Here is an 18,815-nt window from a genome sequence, read left to right as displayed (position 1 = left end):
TAGTTCTTCTTACCATCAATTAGATTATATATACTGTACATACAAAGAAAAATATAAATTATTCTCATATTTTTATTGGTTGTTATTTCGATAGATCTATATATTATTTGGTCATGCCTTGCCAATAGATTTTTTTTTTTGAGTACATTTAGTTTAAAATGTTTTTGTTTTTCTTTATAACTGGGTATTTTTGAGGTGTCCATTGACTGCTTTTGCTTGTTTTGTTTAACTTCACATGTCAGATGGCTGAATAAAAAAAAGAGTACAAGAGCAGCCACATCTGGCAGCTGTCTTCACCCTTGTGCTCTCTGTCCTGTTTAAGTCCTGATAAGTGTGTCTATGACAGATCCATGCCTGCCCTCTCCTCTATAGGTTCTCTAGGTCCTCTAGGAAAAAAATCATATTGACAGACAAACAGAAAATATTTCTGAGTGATACATCCCTGTGTTCTCATAATATTTCTGAGACTTTACAAACTTACTGTATGTTTTGAGAGAAATGGACATGACGACAATTTTTTCGGGGCCGGTATTGGAATCAATAGAACTTTGCTTTTCATGGTATTGGTGCTAGAATATCTCAATGGTCTCAATTAAGAGGCTTTCATTCATTGTCAATGCTTAGATGCAGAACAGTGTAGCAGTGTAATGGAAGCAAAAATGGAAACAATGAAGTGCCCAGTCTACTTGAACTTAACAAACCTCTCTCCTCCCTCCCTTCTTTTTCCTGGTTACCATCAGAACCATTCCCTAGATGGATGGCGCAAAAGCTAATGGAAGTGTCCTCTTTGACTATTGATTACTCTCCAGTGGGAGGGGGAAAAGCATCTCCGACACGGGCAAACATGATTGAATGTAATTCAATAAGAGCAAAAATGGGGCCTTCTCTCTCTCTTTCTCTCTCTACCTCAGATACTGTTCCATGGTTCCCAGCTCAGCGATCTGGCACGTGTTTGCCAATTTCAGCCATGAATTATTCTCAGATGACGTAAGACCAAATAGCCTCTGTAATGATTTCAACACTGTTGAATGTGGAAGATCATGTTTACTTACTCCGGCATGATTTCCAATGTAGAGGAAGCAGGCAGTCCGGCAGTTTGGTGAAATTATTATTCGGCATTCAAGAACTGGCACATGCAGCGATTGTTATGCTTTCAATTAAAATTCTTTCAGCGATGTATTGTTTGTTCTTTGCAGGAGTGGGTTGAATTGATCTTAGTGGTGATGTGGACCGCCTGAGGAAGGATTTTAAATCAGTTGACACTGCTTATGGTTTGGTTTTTGCATATGCTTTGATTCATTGTAAAAACTTGGCGGCTCACCACGGATATGACTTCAAAGAAAGTTTGCTGTATAACACATTCCCAAATGTCTCAAAGGTGTTAAGGTTTCGTGTTCCTAATTTTACAAAGCTAATTTGTAATTGCTAAACAAGAAATGATTTGGGATGCAAGGAAAATGAAGAATACACACCTACTCTGTTTCTTCCTTTCCACTTGAATTAGTGTTAGGACAGCAACACAGCACAGAACACCCGATTTACTGAAGAGTAAAGTGATAACCTCTCCCATAATGCCCTCCCTTTTCATGGAAATTTTTTTTCTCTATCTGAGTCATGTGTAGGAGGCTTGTCTTCTTCTTTCCACGAAAGACAAATGTGTACTCAAAGTAAAGTTTCATAGCAGTACTGCAGATCAGCCCAAACAATCATTATAAGTATGTGCGCTTCACTTAAAGGCTTATCGAGATTACAGACACTTGTAGGTGTATTTACAGCATCTGTATCCAGTGTCTTTTTAATCAAACAAAGCGTACTTAGTGTTTTCACGTGTGACTTGTCAACCTGAAACCACCGTGTTTTGTGAGTCCAGGCAATTATTTTGTTAACAGTTGATGACCTGAAAAATGGCAAAACCACCGACCACCTTATATATAAATGCCTATGTGAAACAGTCCACCACAAGCCCATAGTGCTGTTTGTTAAATATGTTTGCCAGCCCATTCGTCACCTCTGTGCCCCATCTTTTGACCTAACATACCACACAATGTGAGTATCAAGGCCGCGGTCAAGGCCGGTGGTTTTCAGGAGGCGAGGTACGTGAGGAGAGGTACGCTCTCACAGATTGATGAGGCCTGCTCGGTGGCAGGGGTATAGAGTGTTACAGAACAGACGTCCTGCTGGCACGACCTACCCTCTCTGCTTTCTCCTCTCTGCCTTATCGGAACTCCTAATTGTCCTTATGAATATTTTAGAGGAGAGCAGGAACGGAGGGGTTCGGGGGGGGGGGGGGGGGGGGGCTATTGTTTCAAGGGCTCTGATGGCTAATGATCCAGTCTGTGGGTCAAGACGGGTGGGAATGAAAGACAGGTAGTGAGAAAGACTATCGGGCTCGGGAGGAAATGGGTATTGGGGAAGGATGAGGAAAACGATTAATTTGTCTCATCGAAATCTCTCAACTCTTTCCTCCCTTTGTTCGTCATTAACTGTAATAGTTTTACTGTAGATGTGACTGTTAAATAGATGAGATCATTTATTTAGGCCAGTGGGATTGGAGAGCAACATCGTTGCAAGGAAACTTGAGCGATGACTTTGATATGCCTTCACCTCAATTTTGGTTTCAATTCCCAATCTGCTCTCACGTCTCAAAATACCCTTGATTGTGAAAGCGTTCCTTCCCTCACTGTGGCTGCTAATAGCTTGATCAAACCCGCCAGCCTACAGTCTACGAACATCTGCTTGTCTTTGTGGGAAACTATTGCTCCTGGAAGTGTAACACACTCTTACTAGCTAATATGAAATGGCGTATTCACATAAAAACAGCTATCTCAGCGGTCAACCAGCAGTTTTTAACTATGGTACGTGGCGAAAGAGATGCACCCTACGTGAAAACGACTGTAGATTTTGTCGGGTGGGGAGGCGCATTTCACAGTATGTTGTTTTTTTCTAAACAGCTGCGCAGAAATCATAATTACCGCTTACTGAAAACGAGCCCCCGCTGTCCAGCTTCCTCTGAGAGGAGCGCTCAGACAATAGCACAGAGGCAGGAAGGACACGCATGAGGTCACATCCTGGTTTTTGACTCGATAGCCCATAGAATGAGATCTGAAGTGCAGCACACTGAGACATTTCTCAGTATAGCTATTTTATTAACCATGCATTATTATAAGGGCCGTTTTTTTCCATTATTAGTTGGTGATGTCATGTTGTTCTGATTGAATAGGCATCAGTGAGCATGTGAGGGACAAAGAAAGTGGAAGTGCAAGTTCCTTGTAATGATAGCTGACTATATCGAAAAATGGTGTAGGATTTACTTTGAAACAATTTTTACTCAGGAATAGTGTAATACACACATGAATTTAGTATGAAATTTTGAAGTAGAAAAGACTGAAATAGTATTTTCTTGTAAAACATACTCCAGTAATCTTTGTTTTATTTGCAACTTAAAAAAAAATGTTGTACAGTGTTCCTCAACAGATAACATATTGTCCTATTGACTTCCTCTCTGCTCAAAGTTTTAAGGGTAGTGCTCACTCTCCGCTTGGATAATCATGCTAAACAAAATGCACTGGACTCAGTGGTGATGTCATAAGGATTAGCATGCTGCTCAGTGTTGCTACAGGGACGACTCTGTAGGGCCAAAGATATGGAGATGCCTGCTAGAAATGAGGTTAGGACAGATTACAGTACACCAGTCACCCAGAGAGAAACCATGCCTCCATTTTGAATGCAACAATATATGATTGAGCATGCAAACATTACAGCAGATATGCTTTATCTAAGCTAAGATTATACAAAATACTTTCCACATCTTTCTTTTATTCACTCTACTGGAGAGGTCGTGTTAAACCGAATATTTTCCTCCATTCACTGAATTATTTTAGCAGTGACAGAATAATCTGACGGCTGCCCGTCATTTTGACAGTTTATACTGAGGGTGATGTATATTGGAACTTGTAACTGTAATTCCTACCCCTGTCCAGTTGGTGGTGAATGCGCTCCAGTGTGGCAGCAGAGCGTGGGTTCAGCCTCCAAAACAAAATTAAAATTGCCACGAGAAGTTGTCTCAAAGACGCAAACCGAATTTTATTTGGTAATATATTGGGCTGTTCATATTTGCCTGTTCAGGCACAAAAAGTTGTGCAATGGCTGTCACTGCTGGAGAATAAAAAAACCTAACATTCATCTGATTTGTGTGGTGTTGAACATGAAAAATGATGTGTTCATCCGTTCTCTTCGTAAATAAACAAACACCTAATGAAGCCTATATGCTCGTGCTGGAAGTTCAAAATGAAAATGTGTATGAAAACAAAAGCTATTAAAAGTTTATTACTAAACTATGAAAAATGAAATGATGGGTGATAATGACGGAATTTTTATGACCCTGTCCGTCAAAATGACGGACAATGAGAAAGTCTAACGTGACCTCTGCTCCAGTCTCTTCTCCACACACACACACACACACACACACACACACACACACACACACACACACACACACACACACACACACACACACACACACACACACACACACACACACACACACACACACACACACACACACACACACACAGCTGCGTCACTGTACTGTATGATTTAATCAGAAATGGAGGATAAGCTCTCCACCCTCACTCCACCCATTACACAGCTCGCACTCTATCATCATCCTCCATTCTTTCTTCAGTTTTTCTTGCGGTTCTGCTTTATTTTGAATGCCAGGCCTACAATTTTCGTCTATATTTTAATCTTCCTTTTATCCATTTGCAGCACGTAAGTCAAATACAAAAGACATTTGACAGAACGGGGTATGAGTGAAATGTTTTTTTCGAGGTATACTGTAAAATACTTTGATTTTAGACAATATATTTAAACTTCAATAAATACAGGATAGTTACAGGATAGAGAAGAGAGTATAAAAAGTGGAGTATAATTTGTAGAGTATAAAAAGCATTATGTCTGGAAAGTCCCCATAAAACACCCAACAAACCCAACATGTGTGTATGTGCGTGCATGTGTGTGTGTGTTGATTATCAACTAAAATGTGTTTTTTCCGTATTTATCTTTTTTTCGATATTGGATATTTTCTTGTTAGAAATATGGCTTCCTCTTATTTTAGATTCAGATTACTTTACAATCATCTCATGCTAACTTGTATGCTTCGTTATATAACCCTTCAAGAGCACTATCTCTTGAAGAGTGCATGTGCTTTAAAGAGTAAAAATTTGTTGACATAACCTTTATGGCTTTATGAATTTTAATATTGGAGCATCTCTAGCGGTACACACCTTCTCCTGTTTGACATTTCTTGCAAATCATGTCTTTTTTTGTTAAACTTGATTCTAATTCTGCTTTCTTATTCAAGATGTTGTAAGTGTTTCACAGCATTTCTCTTTCCAGTAATCTTTCCAGTGGCTCGTCAGAGAGTGTCTGAGAGAGGGAAGTTGTGTGTTACAGAAGGCGGCTTTTTAAACTGTTTGGTTTCTCTAAGTATGTCTATCTATCCCTCTCTTTCGTTATTCAGTTCTCCTTTTATCTCAAACACATACACATTACACACAAACACTGAAATCCCTCACTACATAGTTATGTCGTACTGGCCTTATGCCAGTCTCTCATTTTTTTTGTGCTGATTGCCAAAGTTTATCAATACAGGTCTAGCTAGCGTTCTATTAAAAAATAATAATAATGGTACTAATATTGGCAGCTGTCCCACTGACTCAGAGCCATGCGGGACATGTTGAACAGATTACACAATATAAGTTTTCAGCTCCCTCTCCAGAACTGCTTATGCCAGCACTGCCCACTCTCCCTCTTTCACACACTCACAATCCAGTCTCACACACACGTACACCGAATAAGCCAGCCATCTCTAAACTCTAATAACAATGTGAATCCTTTCCCCCTGGCAAAATGTACTGTATTAGACAATATTAGAACATTAAATTTAGCAAATGTTTGTTCAGATGCTCAAAGCGCATCTTTAATACCTAGAAAAATGCTGTCTTGAGGCATCTCACTAGATTTTCAAACACAGCCACCAACTCATCTGATGCTGTCTTTACAAAGAATTTTTTTGCGAAGGTTGTAAGGATGCTGCATGCAGTCGTCACTTTGGCCTGTTGATTAGAGATCATGTCAGCCATACACTTAAAGGTGTAATCAAGAATGCAAATTAGCCATCGTGATCAACCTCATGCCCCCATCTGTGCTTGTATTTAATGGATTCACGTGGATCGCTCATTGGCTGCACCTTTTATCTGCTGTAATGCAGCACTGACATGATGTGCCCTTCTATGGCCATGCTGAGGTGCAGAGGCTGCTGATTGGCTGGATAGTAAGGTGAAGGGTCTGACAGGTGTTGGGGGAGAGGGACACCTGTTTGGACATGTGCTGATTTAGTGATCCATTTACTAGAGCTGCGGGCAGTGTCTGTGGGACACCCAAAACATGCCAAGCAATTTAAGAAGGACTTACCAGCGTGCCATCCCGGTTCTTAAGACTTTAAAGCACGGCATGGTGCATGGTGCAAATGTTAGCTCTTTTGCAAGACAAAGGGCATATTAGTGCGATTGTGTTGCTTCCGTTTGTCAAACTGTTCATGATTGTGACTCAAGTACACACTGCAGCGAAATAGGTTGTCAGTTCACCTTTTATTGCTTAATCGTATTCTGTACACAGAGTTCAGTTCATGGGAGTGACAGCTGCATTCTACAACTGAATTAACTCACGAAAAATTAATGTAGTGACAACTACGTTTAATGATATGCAGTGTTTATGGAACAACTAGTTGTTAATAACGTGTTTAAACACACATCAGAGGTGCTTTCATCCGTGTACAATTTAATATGGCATCTACTCTGATTAAGGTCTACTCTATAATGTAGTTCCATCACATTCCTTTGTTTGGAAATGTTGTTTTGCTCATCAGCATTGTGTGCCCATGAGGAGGTTGGTCTGGCGGCCAAGATTTCCACAGGGGCCCCTCCCTGCAGACTCAGGCCCCAGCGGACGGGTGTGTCCCTAGGGTTACTGTGGAAGTCAGCGGCCCTGCCCTGCTCACACAGACCTCGCTGCCCAGCTCCAGCCACAGCGCTTGCCACATAATGAGCAGGTTGGGACAATAATTTGCAGGTCCTGATGGAATCTGTGGCACTCTGGGGGAGAAAGTGCATAGTTTCACTGGTAAACACAGTGTTTCAGAGATCCACATAGGGCCCTGTAAACAGGAAATGACCCGGGAAGAGAGAGCGAGAGCCACCTTCGGCACCACACTAACAGGCTTTATGGTTACAGATGGTCCCAGTAAAGCCATATATCTGTAGCTGTAAGTTGTATACCACTTGCATTTTTTTTTTTTTTTTGCTTAGACATTGCAGAGCAGTGCGCATTGAGCACATGTATAGATTGTTCCTGTGCATCTGTACAAACGCGTTGTGGTGTTTGACTTCACAGTGCTGAGCTCGGTTGCACATGTTGTTAGATAAAGTAGATAAGGATCAACAAAGATCTCACTCTACAGTCACAGAAATACCAGAGGACAGCAGCTGCACTCTAAAGGCACTCTCACACACACCCACACACGTACCTACACTCTCACACACATCGTGATGGAGACAACGACTAAGGGGCTTGTTAGTGTAGGGGCTTCACTTCCTTCAAAACATGACTTTTTCATCTGAAAGAACATGTGACCTCTGCTGCCAAACCACCCAGAGGTAGTCTTATTACAGGAGATCTATCTAGTAAGAAACATCAGGGCATAAAATGAAGATTTCCCTTTTTGGCAACCTTCGCTGTCATCTTCTTGATGCAACCGGTCTGATTGGTAATGGAGAGTTTGAAAAAATAAAACTTAAACACAATATTCAGTGTATATTGCTTTATGAAGGTATTCGTAATGCCATATACTGTAATTGCAAATGCATTATCTTCCCTTTCCATAAATTGTTTAATAAAATTATTAATCTACATTTAATTATATATGTTTTATTTACACCGATAAGTTATGTAATATTAAATTAATATTTTCCAAATCAATTATAATTCAGAATGGTGCATGAAATTGAGTGATGTATTTTATAAATGATCATTATCATTATTTTTTGTACATACTTTTAACAGGCTACAATACAATACAATTTTTACCTTTGAACACTTTTTCCTTTAAAGGCAATAATGCATGACGGTATGTTAAATTATGTATTGTGATGATGCATTTTAATGCATTACACTATTTTAAGGACCAGCTATAAATAGATAATACAATTCATTATACTGGCCTTAAGTAACATGTTACCAATGGACTCCCCTCTGACAAAAGAAATACTTCTGCTTCTTCAGGGTAGAAATGGCTAATATTGCATCAGGTGCTGTGCCCCTTGCACTTTCCTCTTAAAATAATCAGTCCTCTCCACACGTAAATGCTAGTGACCGGATATGATAATCCATTCAATTTGTACATTGCATTCACTCTGATAGGCTTCTGTGAGTGACAGGTGTGCTGAATTACAGTGAGAGAGCTTCTAAAGCGCTGCACTGTGGGATCCTCTTATGTGTGTGTGTCTTCCAGCTGGGTGGCTTATGATAACTGAAAGATAATGAAATATGCATCGCAACACACACATGCTGAGGGAAATGTATGTTCCTAAGGAAGAGAGCAAAGAGGAGAGAGGGAGAGAAACGCAGAGAGAGAAAAGACGATTTGGTTTTTTCCCAGCCTAATGTTTTTAAGGGAAAGGATAAGGAGTGACAATTCAATTTCCTCCCCAGGGGCTAATGCAATAGGCATGGTGCAACCATCAGCGTATTACCTCTTAATGTATTTGCCGAATTATCCATTGAACTGTTACCAGTGCAATTTCAACATCCTGATCGCAGCTCCTCTGTGTTCTCTAAGCAGCATGCAATTGTAGCAGAGTTCAATAACTGTATTTCTTTATTCAATTCTGTGAATGCACTTTATCAAAATGTTCTGCCTTAGATTATTTAAGTAGTTAATTATCATAATTACTAACCAGTCAATTGCTTTTGCATTGTTTAAATGAACCCAACGATAACAGCTGTTTGGGTTGACATATGTCTATGTATGTGTGAATTTTCCAATTTCATTTTCAGAAATTAAGAAACAAAGGCCATAATGACTGTCCCAGTCCTGATCCAGATGACTGTTTCGGTCACAGTCCCCTCATGGACGATCGTTTCGGCAAACTAAACGAAGAGAGTGATTTAATGTACAAGCGCTGTGGTGTAAGTACTGCTTCCTCCCTGCCTTTTTGTGTTGATCCCTCTTTTTATGTTGATGTTTACTACAGGCGCTTAACAAGAAAGAACACAGAGGCTGTGATAGCCCGGATCCTGACGCCTCATATGTCCTCACCCCTCACACAGAAGAAAAATATAAAAAAATTAATGAAGAGTTTGATAATATGATGCGAAATCATAAAATCGTAAGTAAATGCAATGTTTTTGCTTGGCTTTGTGGCAGAAAGGATACTCCCCCCTCTCCCCCTTTTTTCATTGCCTCACCCTGCAACCACTGTCAGCACCTAAGGACCTTTTTTTTTTTAAAGCATACTCTTATTTTTTCTTTTTCTTTTTTGTCCATTGGAAGTGCACTTTTTTCTCTTTCATTTTGCAGTCCTTTTCTCTGACCCTAATAAGATCACATTGTTTGGAGTTATTAAACCCCCCCCCCCCCTTTTTTTGTTGATGCATTTCTAAAATAAGATACACTATATAAATACTATACAAGTGAAAAGTTGAATAAAACCCCCCCACAAATGTGCTTATTTGATTAGTGACCTGAAATACTGCAAAAACAAACAAACAGTACAAGTGTGATGTATTTGTGGTATTTATTTTTGGAGAGAATGCATCGATGTCCAGGTAATTGATGTGTTCATCTCAGCACTCTCCCCAACAGATCTGGAAATTGAATCTTTTCTCTCAGTGCTGTGCTCTGTTCAGGTCGTGTGATTGAGAAGATTTGCCATCGTATAAAGATGGAGCGACTATCTCACCGTTTCTCCTCCACTCATTAGAACTGATTTCTTTTTGTCTCACTTTTCTGGTGGGTGGCAAAACCTGGGTTTGTTTGTTCATCTCCCAGGACAATTTCTTTAGTCCTTCCAGAACCCAGAATCCAAGCACAATCAAATAACTGAACCTTTTTCAAGTTCAAGCTAGTAATAATCGTGATCTTATTAGGTGATGACCATAACATTCTGCACCTGATAGATGGTGTCAGACGATTATTTTCACTGCACCGAATGGACATTAACAAAGCTCGAGTTATTAACATACTAATATACTCACTAACTGGCTCGCTGCACTATTAAGTGAATTGAGTGGCCTCACACTGTCCCTGCTCACACTCACTCTGGATAACTCTATGGATAGTCAGCAATGCACTGCCTGTTCCTTTGATGAAGATGCCACTGTTGCTGTCGTATGATTTCCTTCTTGTTTGTTTTTGTGTGTGTTTTAGTTGTTTTGTTTTGTGAAAACGGCCAAGTGCAGTGCTGGCTATAGCCATACTTGACTGGAGAGCTATTTCAAGAAATTTCCCAAATTTGCATGCCTTTGTAATATATCTTATCTCAAGATGTTGTTTTATGTATTGAGCCTGGGTAAAAAAAATTGGTGTTCCGAGCACAGTGAAAATGACTCCCAATAGTAGAATTGTTTTCCAGGAGTATTTCTCACTTTATGCCGGGCTTTTTGGACAGCCCAAGGTGATCCGTAGATATTCCCTCCTGAGATTACATTTTTCCACCCAGCAATCTATCTCCTGTTTTCCTCCATTGTATGATAAAAGCACCAAAGCTCAGGGGTCATCTTTCACTTCTGGTAGAGGCCTGAAGATATGTGCAGTGCACCATTACGGGCCATTCTACCTGAATATCCAGGCTAAATGATTATATCGTTTCTTGTTGAGATATGTCAATTTTGATACTGGGATACATAGATTAAATATCAGTCTCTAATGCCTCTCACATAAAGCCATGTGTGTGTGTGTCTCTTCCAGCCGACGGCCTTGCCCCCGCAGAACTTCTCCATGCATGTGGCTGTGCCAGTGACGAACCCCAATGCCATGTCCTACAACCCCGGGTCCTCTCTGAGCAGCCAGAGCCTGTCGGTCGCCACTGCCTCTCTGAGTGACGGTGCCATGCTGTCTCCTCCTCAGGGTTCTCTGCACAGAAACGTAGTGTCTGGCGGGCCCCCACAGAGGCCCCCCAGCACAGGCAACGCAGGTTAGTGCAATTCCCTCAACATTCTTTCATTTCTACCAGCAAAAGTGGGGCAGGCACAGCTCCGTCATGGGATTCTGCTATTGTAATGGCGTATATATCAAGAGATGTGTTTTCTGTCTTATTGTTTTGCTTTTAAAATTCAATATAGATGTGTTTTTTTTTTCTGTCTCACATTGAGAGATCTGTAATAATGGAGAAGTAATGTTGTTTCCCAGCTTTTATGCACAGACAGGGTCCGAAATTAACACCCGCCAAGCGCCAAATGCGGGTAGAGTTTCCGTTTGGCGAGTAAATCTCAAAAGGCTATCCGCCACACTGGCGGGTGAATGTTCATCATACCAAAATAGTAATGTAATAAAATGTTTATTACAATTGCATTTTGTAATGTTATGATGCCCGCAAATTAGTTAAAATCTCCTGCGAATCTAGAGCGAGCGAGCAAGAGTGCGCATGCAAACCGTGTAGCGCGCGCACGGCAGAGAACGGAGAGTGTGTGCTAGTGTGTGTGTGTGCTTCATGCAGCGCATGTAGGACAGAGAACATCCTGATTGGCCTGTTTCGGTAAGTCAACCAATCAATTGTCAGTGTGGGCGGGCTTTTATCTCTTCTCCTGAACCTAATTAATCATCAGTTCAGTGTATCTAGAAACAGGAGAGCCATGGCAGAGGGAGAGTGCCCCAAAAAAATTACACGAAAGTGTCTTCTAAGAGTAAAACATAATGACAGGCTTGAATTGGACTTCGGGATACCTCCCTGAAATGACTTTTTGCAGGTTGGGATGTCTGCCTACTGTTTGGCATTTTTGCACTCTGTACAGCACTTTTGGTCAAGTGCTTTGCAAATAAAGTTGATTACATTTTGCTCAATATATAGATTTTTTTATTTTATTTTACATTTCAAATTTTGCTCTGGGCAATTTTTTATGTTTGTATTCAACATAATACCTTATTATCTCAATTAAATGTACTGAAATGAATGTATATGTGACACAAAAAGGCTGTTTATTATTTTGGCCGGTAAAAAATATGCTTGGCTGGTGGATTTTTTCATCTACCAGTCCCCGTTGCAGGTGAGCCAAAAAGTTAATTTCAGACCCAGTGCACAGACATCTGTATATTTCTTGTTATGCTTTGTGTTTCACAACTTCTCAGCACTAGCATGGGTGGAACGGAAGTGAGATCAATTAGTAGTCTCCTGGAAGTGGTCTCCATGACGACTGCAGGCTTTAATACCATCTGATCTTTAAGCTGGCCTGACAGCAGTGGGCTTTGTGACCGGGCCACACCAACCCAAGTGTGAAAAATGAAAGACAGACAGATGTACAGATAGTGAATACACTTGTGATGTGTTTCGTAAGCATTTTTCCTGTGACAATAGATGAAAACGCAGCAGAAAGCTTTTTAGATTTACACTGAACCTTTATAAGGAACCTTGCAACCTGAAAATCCATAAATAGCTGTTTTGCATTTGGCCCTTGTGCGCCTTATACGTCTTCAAGCTGTAACACAAGTGTTAAATGCATGTTTTTCTGCACTGGACACATTAGTCATCCTTTTATCTCTGTTGCTATGTAGGAGGGAGGCTTGATCATAGTAGAGTGCAAAAACACACCGCTGCGTTGCATCGCTGCTAAATAATGTTTGATGTTCCAACAACAGCCATTACTGACCTCAACAATACCCAAACAACACTCGCCCTCCACAGGCCAGCACACGCTCTCTGGAGGTTGTACTCGACAGTGCAAATGCTGTTTGAAATCATGATGGCAAGGTTTGATTGAGATTATCTTGTGTAGTTGACTTAGGGGAGATTCTGTGATTCAGATTTGTTTATGTTTACATTTTTACACTTTGATTATAGTTTTTGTGAATGCTTGCCTTTGCATTACCTTTCATGTGAAATTGAAACTGAAAAAGTCTGGATTCACTGGGTCAATGCAGTTGTACCCAAAATGAGATTTTATGTTAGTATCTCACTTTCTATATAATGCTTGATGCAGAGAAGTGCAAGTTTATAATCTGTTCGAAAACAGAAAACGCTCTCAATTAATCGTCATCTATCAAAGGGAGTTAGATACACACTTCGTTTGGGGTCGGCATAATTTTTTTAATGTCTCATATGCTCACCAAGGCTGCATTTATTTCATCAAAAATACAATGAAGCAGCAATATTGTGAAAGTAATATTACAGTTTATATTCTATTTTATTCAATTTTAAAAAGCAATACATTTTTGTGATGGCAAAGCTAAATTTTCAACAGGCAATATTTTACATGATTCTTCAGAAATCATTATAATATGCAGATTTGGTGCTCAAGAAACATTTCTTATTATTATTATTAATGTTAAAAATGGTTTTTCCACTCAATATTTTTGTGGAAATTGTGATACTTTTTTTTCAGGATTCTTTCGATGAATAGAATGTTTTTTTGTAGCAGTATAAAAATCTTTACTGTCACCTTTTGGCGCTTTTCCACTGCATGGTACGGCTCGGTACGGTTCGACTCGGCGCGGCACGGTTCGGCTCGCTTTAGCTCGTTTGCTTTTCCACTGCAGTTAGTACCGCTTCAAAGTGGGTGGGACTGATCGTTATAGTTTCCGTCTACCATGTCATCATCATATTAAATGTGAATTTTTCATTCCGTGTTTCCCCATTCACTCCTCGGCAACCAACGAGAGGAACATCTGCACCTCGTCCACTGACCACGATTCAGTCATTTCTTTTTTTGAAATGTATTTTTTTTAAGCAAATTCTTTTAAAACAGGTGCTACAGCGTTGGCTGTTGTCTACTGTCTATTTAAATCTAGCGGGTTTAGCGTCTCGTGTTGTAAATACAATGACGCTGGTAGAGATGATTCTGTCTGACCAATCAGTGATCTGCAGTGTTTTCACGTCACATTTTAGTATCGGTACGGTACGCTTGGAACCTCAGCAGAGGTGGTACCATTTAAAGCGAGCCAAAGCGAGCCGTACCGTACCGTACCATGCAGTGGAAAAGCGCCAAAGTGTGCCGTACCGTACCATGCAATGTAAAAGCGCCATTTGATCAATTGAATGCATCCTTCCTAAATAAGGTTCTAATTTCTTAATTTCTTAAAATCTTACTGACCCCAAACTTTTGAACAGTATTGTTTGTAATTTAACTTATGTATACAGTTCAGAAAATGTTAGGTGCTAAAGAATAACTAGTACATTTTATTTCCTGCCAGGCGAAAGATGTCAGCTCACTTAAATAAGTGATACAAATTGCCACAATTTGAACATTCATGTCTGTAGCACAAACAGTGTATAATACACACCAAATCTTTATAGTTAGAATTAAGGGTTTGTTCAAATCCCAAAGTATGAGATGTGCAATAGTTATTCTTGCCTTAGCAGGCAGTTTCACTCCTTAAAATTCTGCAACATTGAAATGTGTTTGACACACTAAAGGGAGCAGAGCTTGGCCTGTCACACACATGTACCCACACACTTGGAGATAAAAGATGCAGATGGTTAATCATCTCATTTTGTGCATCTCATTAGGTGACATGCTGGGTACCCTCACAGAGCTCCCAGTGCCAAGCGATGTCGGCTCCAGCCCTGCGGGTTAGTCCTCTGGGGTGACTGCACCAGCTCCTGTGTCAATAGATGTTTCGCTTTGCAGGGGTTTCTGAATCCGGCTTCTGTTTTTATGATTGATATGGTTGATTTGTAAGAGAGGGTATCTTTTTCCAGGAAGTACGTTGCCCTCTTTCTTGGTCCTAACGGAGTAGCACCATCTTTACCCCTGTGATCAGATAAGCGGTTCACCCTCAGTCGCTTCTCCTCTGCTTAGAGTATAACTGGCATGTTACAGTAGCACACCACCCCCTTCTCTCTCTTGATATTTGGAAATCTAGGCCAAACCGTTATGAGCCAGTGATGGATGTTGAAGTGACTCTGCCCTTTATGAGGACATCAGAAGGATATTATCAAGGGGTTTTTCTATGGCTTCTCATGAAAAAAGAAAAGATATATGTTAGCATATAACAATTATCATTCACAGAAAGCCGGTGCTGACTTGTGGGTTCAGGCGTTTGATAAAGCGGGTGTAAACAGTCATGTGATGATGTAAAATGGCGCCAGCTGCGAGAGTCTCTGCCCTGCTGCTTGTGTGTACACACACTGTCAAGTCACCAAGGACGCACACAAGGTCATGTGTCCAACTGTTTTTCCCTGACAGTTACAAATACAAGGGTTGCCTCCATTCTCTAGTGGGGCACTCTGTCTATGTCAGCTGTAGACCAGGGCTACTTTTTCAACATTACAAAGCATCCGAGCACAAGAGCATGACTGCTGGAACAACAAGCCATGAGATTCATGCTCTCTCACATGATCTTGAAGATTCCTCCTGCCCTAATTTGCTGGGGGGGGTTTTCGTTTAGTTTTTTTTTGCTGAAAATCTTAAGGCACTGATATACTTCAAACTAAATCAAAGAATTAACTGGTGTGTTGTCATTTTAAACAAAATCAGGCCAAAACAAAGTTAATTTGGAGCTCATATCAGGAGTTCAAAACAGCCTGCCAAAGCAAACTTTCTGGAAAAGTTCGCTCTCGCTGGTAAACACTTATATATTGGACAAAATGCTATATAAACAAGCATGACTTGACATACATATTCATGTCGCTATGATCAGATGCTTTCTTAACTGCTGTTTTCTAACCAGGCATTTATTTTGTTATTGCGAGGAAATACGCCACTTTCTAGCAGCGTGGGCGGATTCGGTATGTTCCCTATGGTTATACCGCTGCTCAGGTAATTATTTTTACCCCAATCGAAGAACAAAAAGGAATTTAGTCGTGAGTATATCGAGGCCTTAAAAGTCAACCGGAAACATTAGATGTAGTGCAGGTGCAGCTTAGATGCATCTCAGCAAGAAGTTCCCTTTTGTCTGTGTCTGTGTGTACGAAACGGTTAACTGTTCCAGCAGCTGATTCAGACAGGCAGGTAAATAAACTCAGCATTTCCTTTAAGTCCTCGACCCCCTGCCTCCATCCCTCCCGGCCCCCTCGAGTTTCCTTCCCCCTATTGACAGGTGCATCTGTTTTCCTGGTACTGTGACAGTCCTTATACGGCTGGCGTAAGCCTGCTAAATGCCTGACCCAGCAGAACCCGGCAAGCATTCGGACCATGACATCCCTCTAAGACTGTTGTGCACAATGACCAGGCAACCTGTCATAAGCATTCTGTGGCAGTGAGAGGCAGAGACAGGTGGTATTTAACCATCTTTTTGCCAACTACACACACACTCACGCACAGAAATGCGCTTACTGAGTGCTACTGCTAAGTGTCAGAGACTCTTTTGATTGAATGTACACAGTGGGAGAAAATATTGGCTTTTGAGTCTCTTATGAGATCATGTACAGTATAGCACTCGGAGCCTTTTGGTAATGAATACCTCAGAGTACTTTTTCAGTTACATGGTGCAGAATTCATTGCTATTATGCACCCGATGCCTCTCATCAGTCTTTGAGTAATTGTCAGACATTACTGAGCCAGTCCCCAGTAGCATAGTCCCTTTGCGACAGTGGTGCAGAGTATCTCTTTAAGAATCAATATTTAGAGATTTGAAACAAGGATGTAGGTCCATATAAGTGACACCCGGGCTTAGCCTATTAGTGCTATATCATAATGCAAAAATACCTACACCATTTAAATCGGAATTCAAGATTTTAAAGGAATTATAACATGGTTATTAATGTTGCCATAAAGGTATGGTAGAAAAAATACATGGAAATAAAAAATATTATGAAATAACGAAACTAATAAAATGTAATTAAAGGGATGGTTCACCCAAAAATGAAAATTCTGTCATCATTTACTCTCCCTCAAGTTGTTCCAAACCTGTATGACTTTCTTTCTTCTGCTGAACACAAAAGAAGACATTTTGAAGAAAGTCGGTAACCAAACGACTGATGGACCCCATTGACTTCCATAGTAGGAAAAAAAAAATACTATGGAAGTCAATGGGGACCAGCAACTGTTTAATTACCAACCTTCTTTAAAATATCTTCTTTTGTGTTCAGCAGAAGAAAGGAAATCATACAGGTTTGGAACAACTTGAGGGAGAGTACTGTAAATGATGACAGAATTTTCATTTTTGGGTGAACTATCCCTTTAATAAATTTATTTATTATCAAATGTTATAAAATATAAATAAAATATAATAAAACAATGTATTATACTTTTGTATGTTTGTATATATATGTATTATTTTATTATGAGGTGACAAAGGCCATATGTTTAAATATATATTACATTTTAAATATTGTATTATTTTAATTGACAATTATTTTATTGACCTGTACTGTACGTTCCTAATATAACCTCAATTTTTGCTCCGAGCGGGTGAAGATACTTTTCCCATGGGTACACAGATAGCAGCAGAAGTGAGAGGGGGAAGCGAAGTATAGCTCAGAGAGAGCGGGAGCAGTGGTGTGAAACTGTCGCAGATGAGTGATAGAGAAATGGAGTGTGTGAATGTGTGCAGGGATGGCGCCCTGTGCCGCTCACGGGAATGCTGTTGTTTTTGCCATCATCGCTAATGCCAGACTCCGCCACAAGTTTTGACTTTGGGAGAGAAATGCTATGAGAAATATTATGAATGTTTAGGCTTGTTATTAATTAATATACTTTTGTATTGTGTAGTTTATTAATTATCCATGAAAAATGCATTTGCAGTTAAATTACTTTCTTTATCTGTGCACTTCTAAATCATCCAGGGCTATCATTTGGGGCTCTAGGTTTAGTCACGGCCCAGCCTAGAGTATCTGGGGTGTATTTAAGGTCCTGGACGTACAGTGCTTAGTTGACAGGGGCATTATGGGGTGTGGCAAGGAGTGTGTGCCCAGAGGTCTCAGGCCTTTGGCTCTGTGGTCACATAGCGCAGCATTTGGCTCTCTGATCGCATTGCGCAGCTGTTGTTTGTTCCAAACAGCTTCGACCAGCGTGGCTGCCTTGGAGAGGAATCACTTTAGTGCTCCTGTCAGATGGCCATTCCTTGCATATTCCTTGCATTCCTTGCATACATAGCAGGGACATCTCAGAGCAGAGCCTGCAGGAATGCAGCTCACAGCACACTTCCTCTGCTCTGTCCCCTGTGTAGAGCGACCTCATATTGCCTGAATGAGTTCAGCGCAATGCTCTGATCACCAGTTAAACCAAAGGAATAGTGAAGAGGATCTAAACTATAATCCAAGCACATACACCAGCTCTCCTCTTCAGGGAGAAAAAAAACTTTTCATCATGTTGACATGCCCAGCTGGGGTGCAAATGAATCTTTTTGTTCGTGAAATATCAGGCTCGTGTTGTAGCACGATTCTTTCTTTTTTGAAGCAATTCGGTGTTACCTAACTATGTACAGTTGCTGGAGGTCAGGATGAATCATCAGCACTGTGAAACTAAATGGCTTAGTTTCCTCTCAGAGTTCTCTGATATGGAAGCTCTGCACGCTTCCAGCTGAATATTTGGTTTCGGATCATCTTCGTTTCAGATTTTATTTTGTTGTTGACTTGTGCGGGGAACAGAAGGCCTAGTTTCTG

At 40.5% G+C, this 18,815-nt stretch overlaps 1 protein-coding gene across 45 annotated transcripts in view; it reads left to right on the top strand.

Moving 5' to 3' along the window:
• The window catches only part of mef2aa (myocyte enhancer factor 2aa), a 90,919-nt gene that overhangs the window by 58,533 nt on the left and 13,571 nt on the right, over window positions 1-18,815 (top strand). For 18 of the 45 annotated variants that reach the window (XM_081372797.1, XM_081372793.1, XM_081372786.1 and 15 more), the window contains 3 exons: window positions 9,115-9,246; window positions 9,312-9,446; window positions 11,027-11,252. In XM_081372797.1, the coding sequence (XP_081228923.1) occupies window positions 9,115-9,246; window positions 9,312-9,446; window positions 11,027-11,252 (493 nt within the window). The remainder of the gene's footprint in view (window positions 1-9,114; window positions 9,247-9,311; window positions 9,447-11,026; window positions 11,253-18,815) is intronic. The other 27 variants (XM_081372768.1, XM_081372769.1, XM_081372766.1 and 24 more) reach the window with 3 other exon arrangements.

Source organism: Scardinius erythrophthalmus (genome assembly GCF_964197995.2).
Source record: "Scardinius erythrophthalmus genome assembly, chromosome: 8".
NCBI lineage: Eukaryota > Metazoa > Chordata > Actinopteri > Cypriniformes > Leuciscidae > Scardinius > Scardinius erythrophthalmus.
The sequence above is the reverse complement of the archived record's forward strand: the minus strand, read 5'-3'. Positions and strand labels throughout refer to the sequence as shown.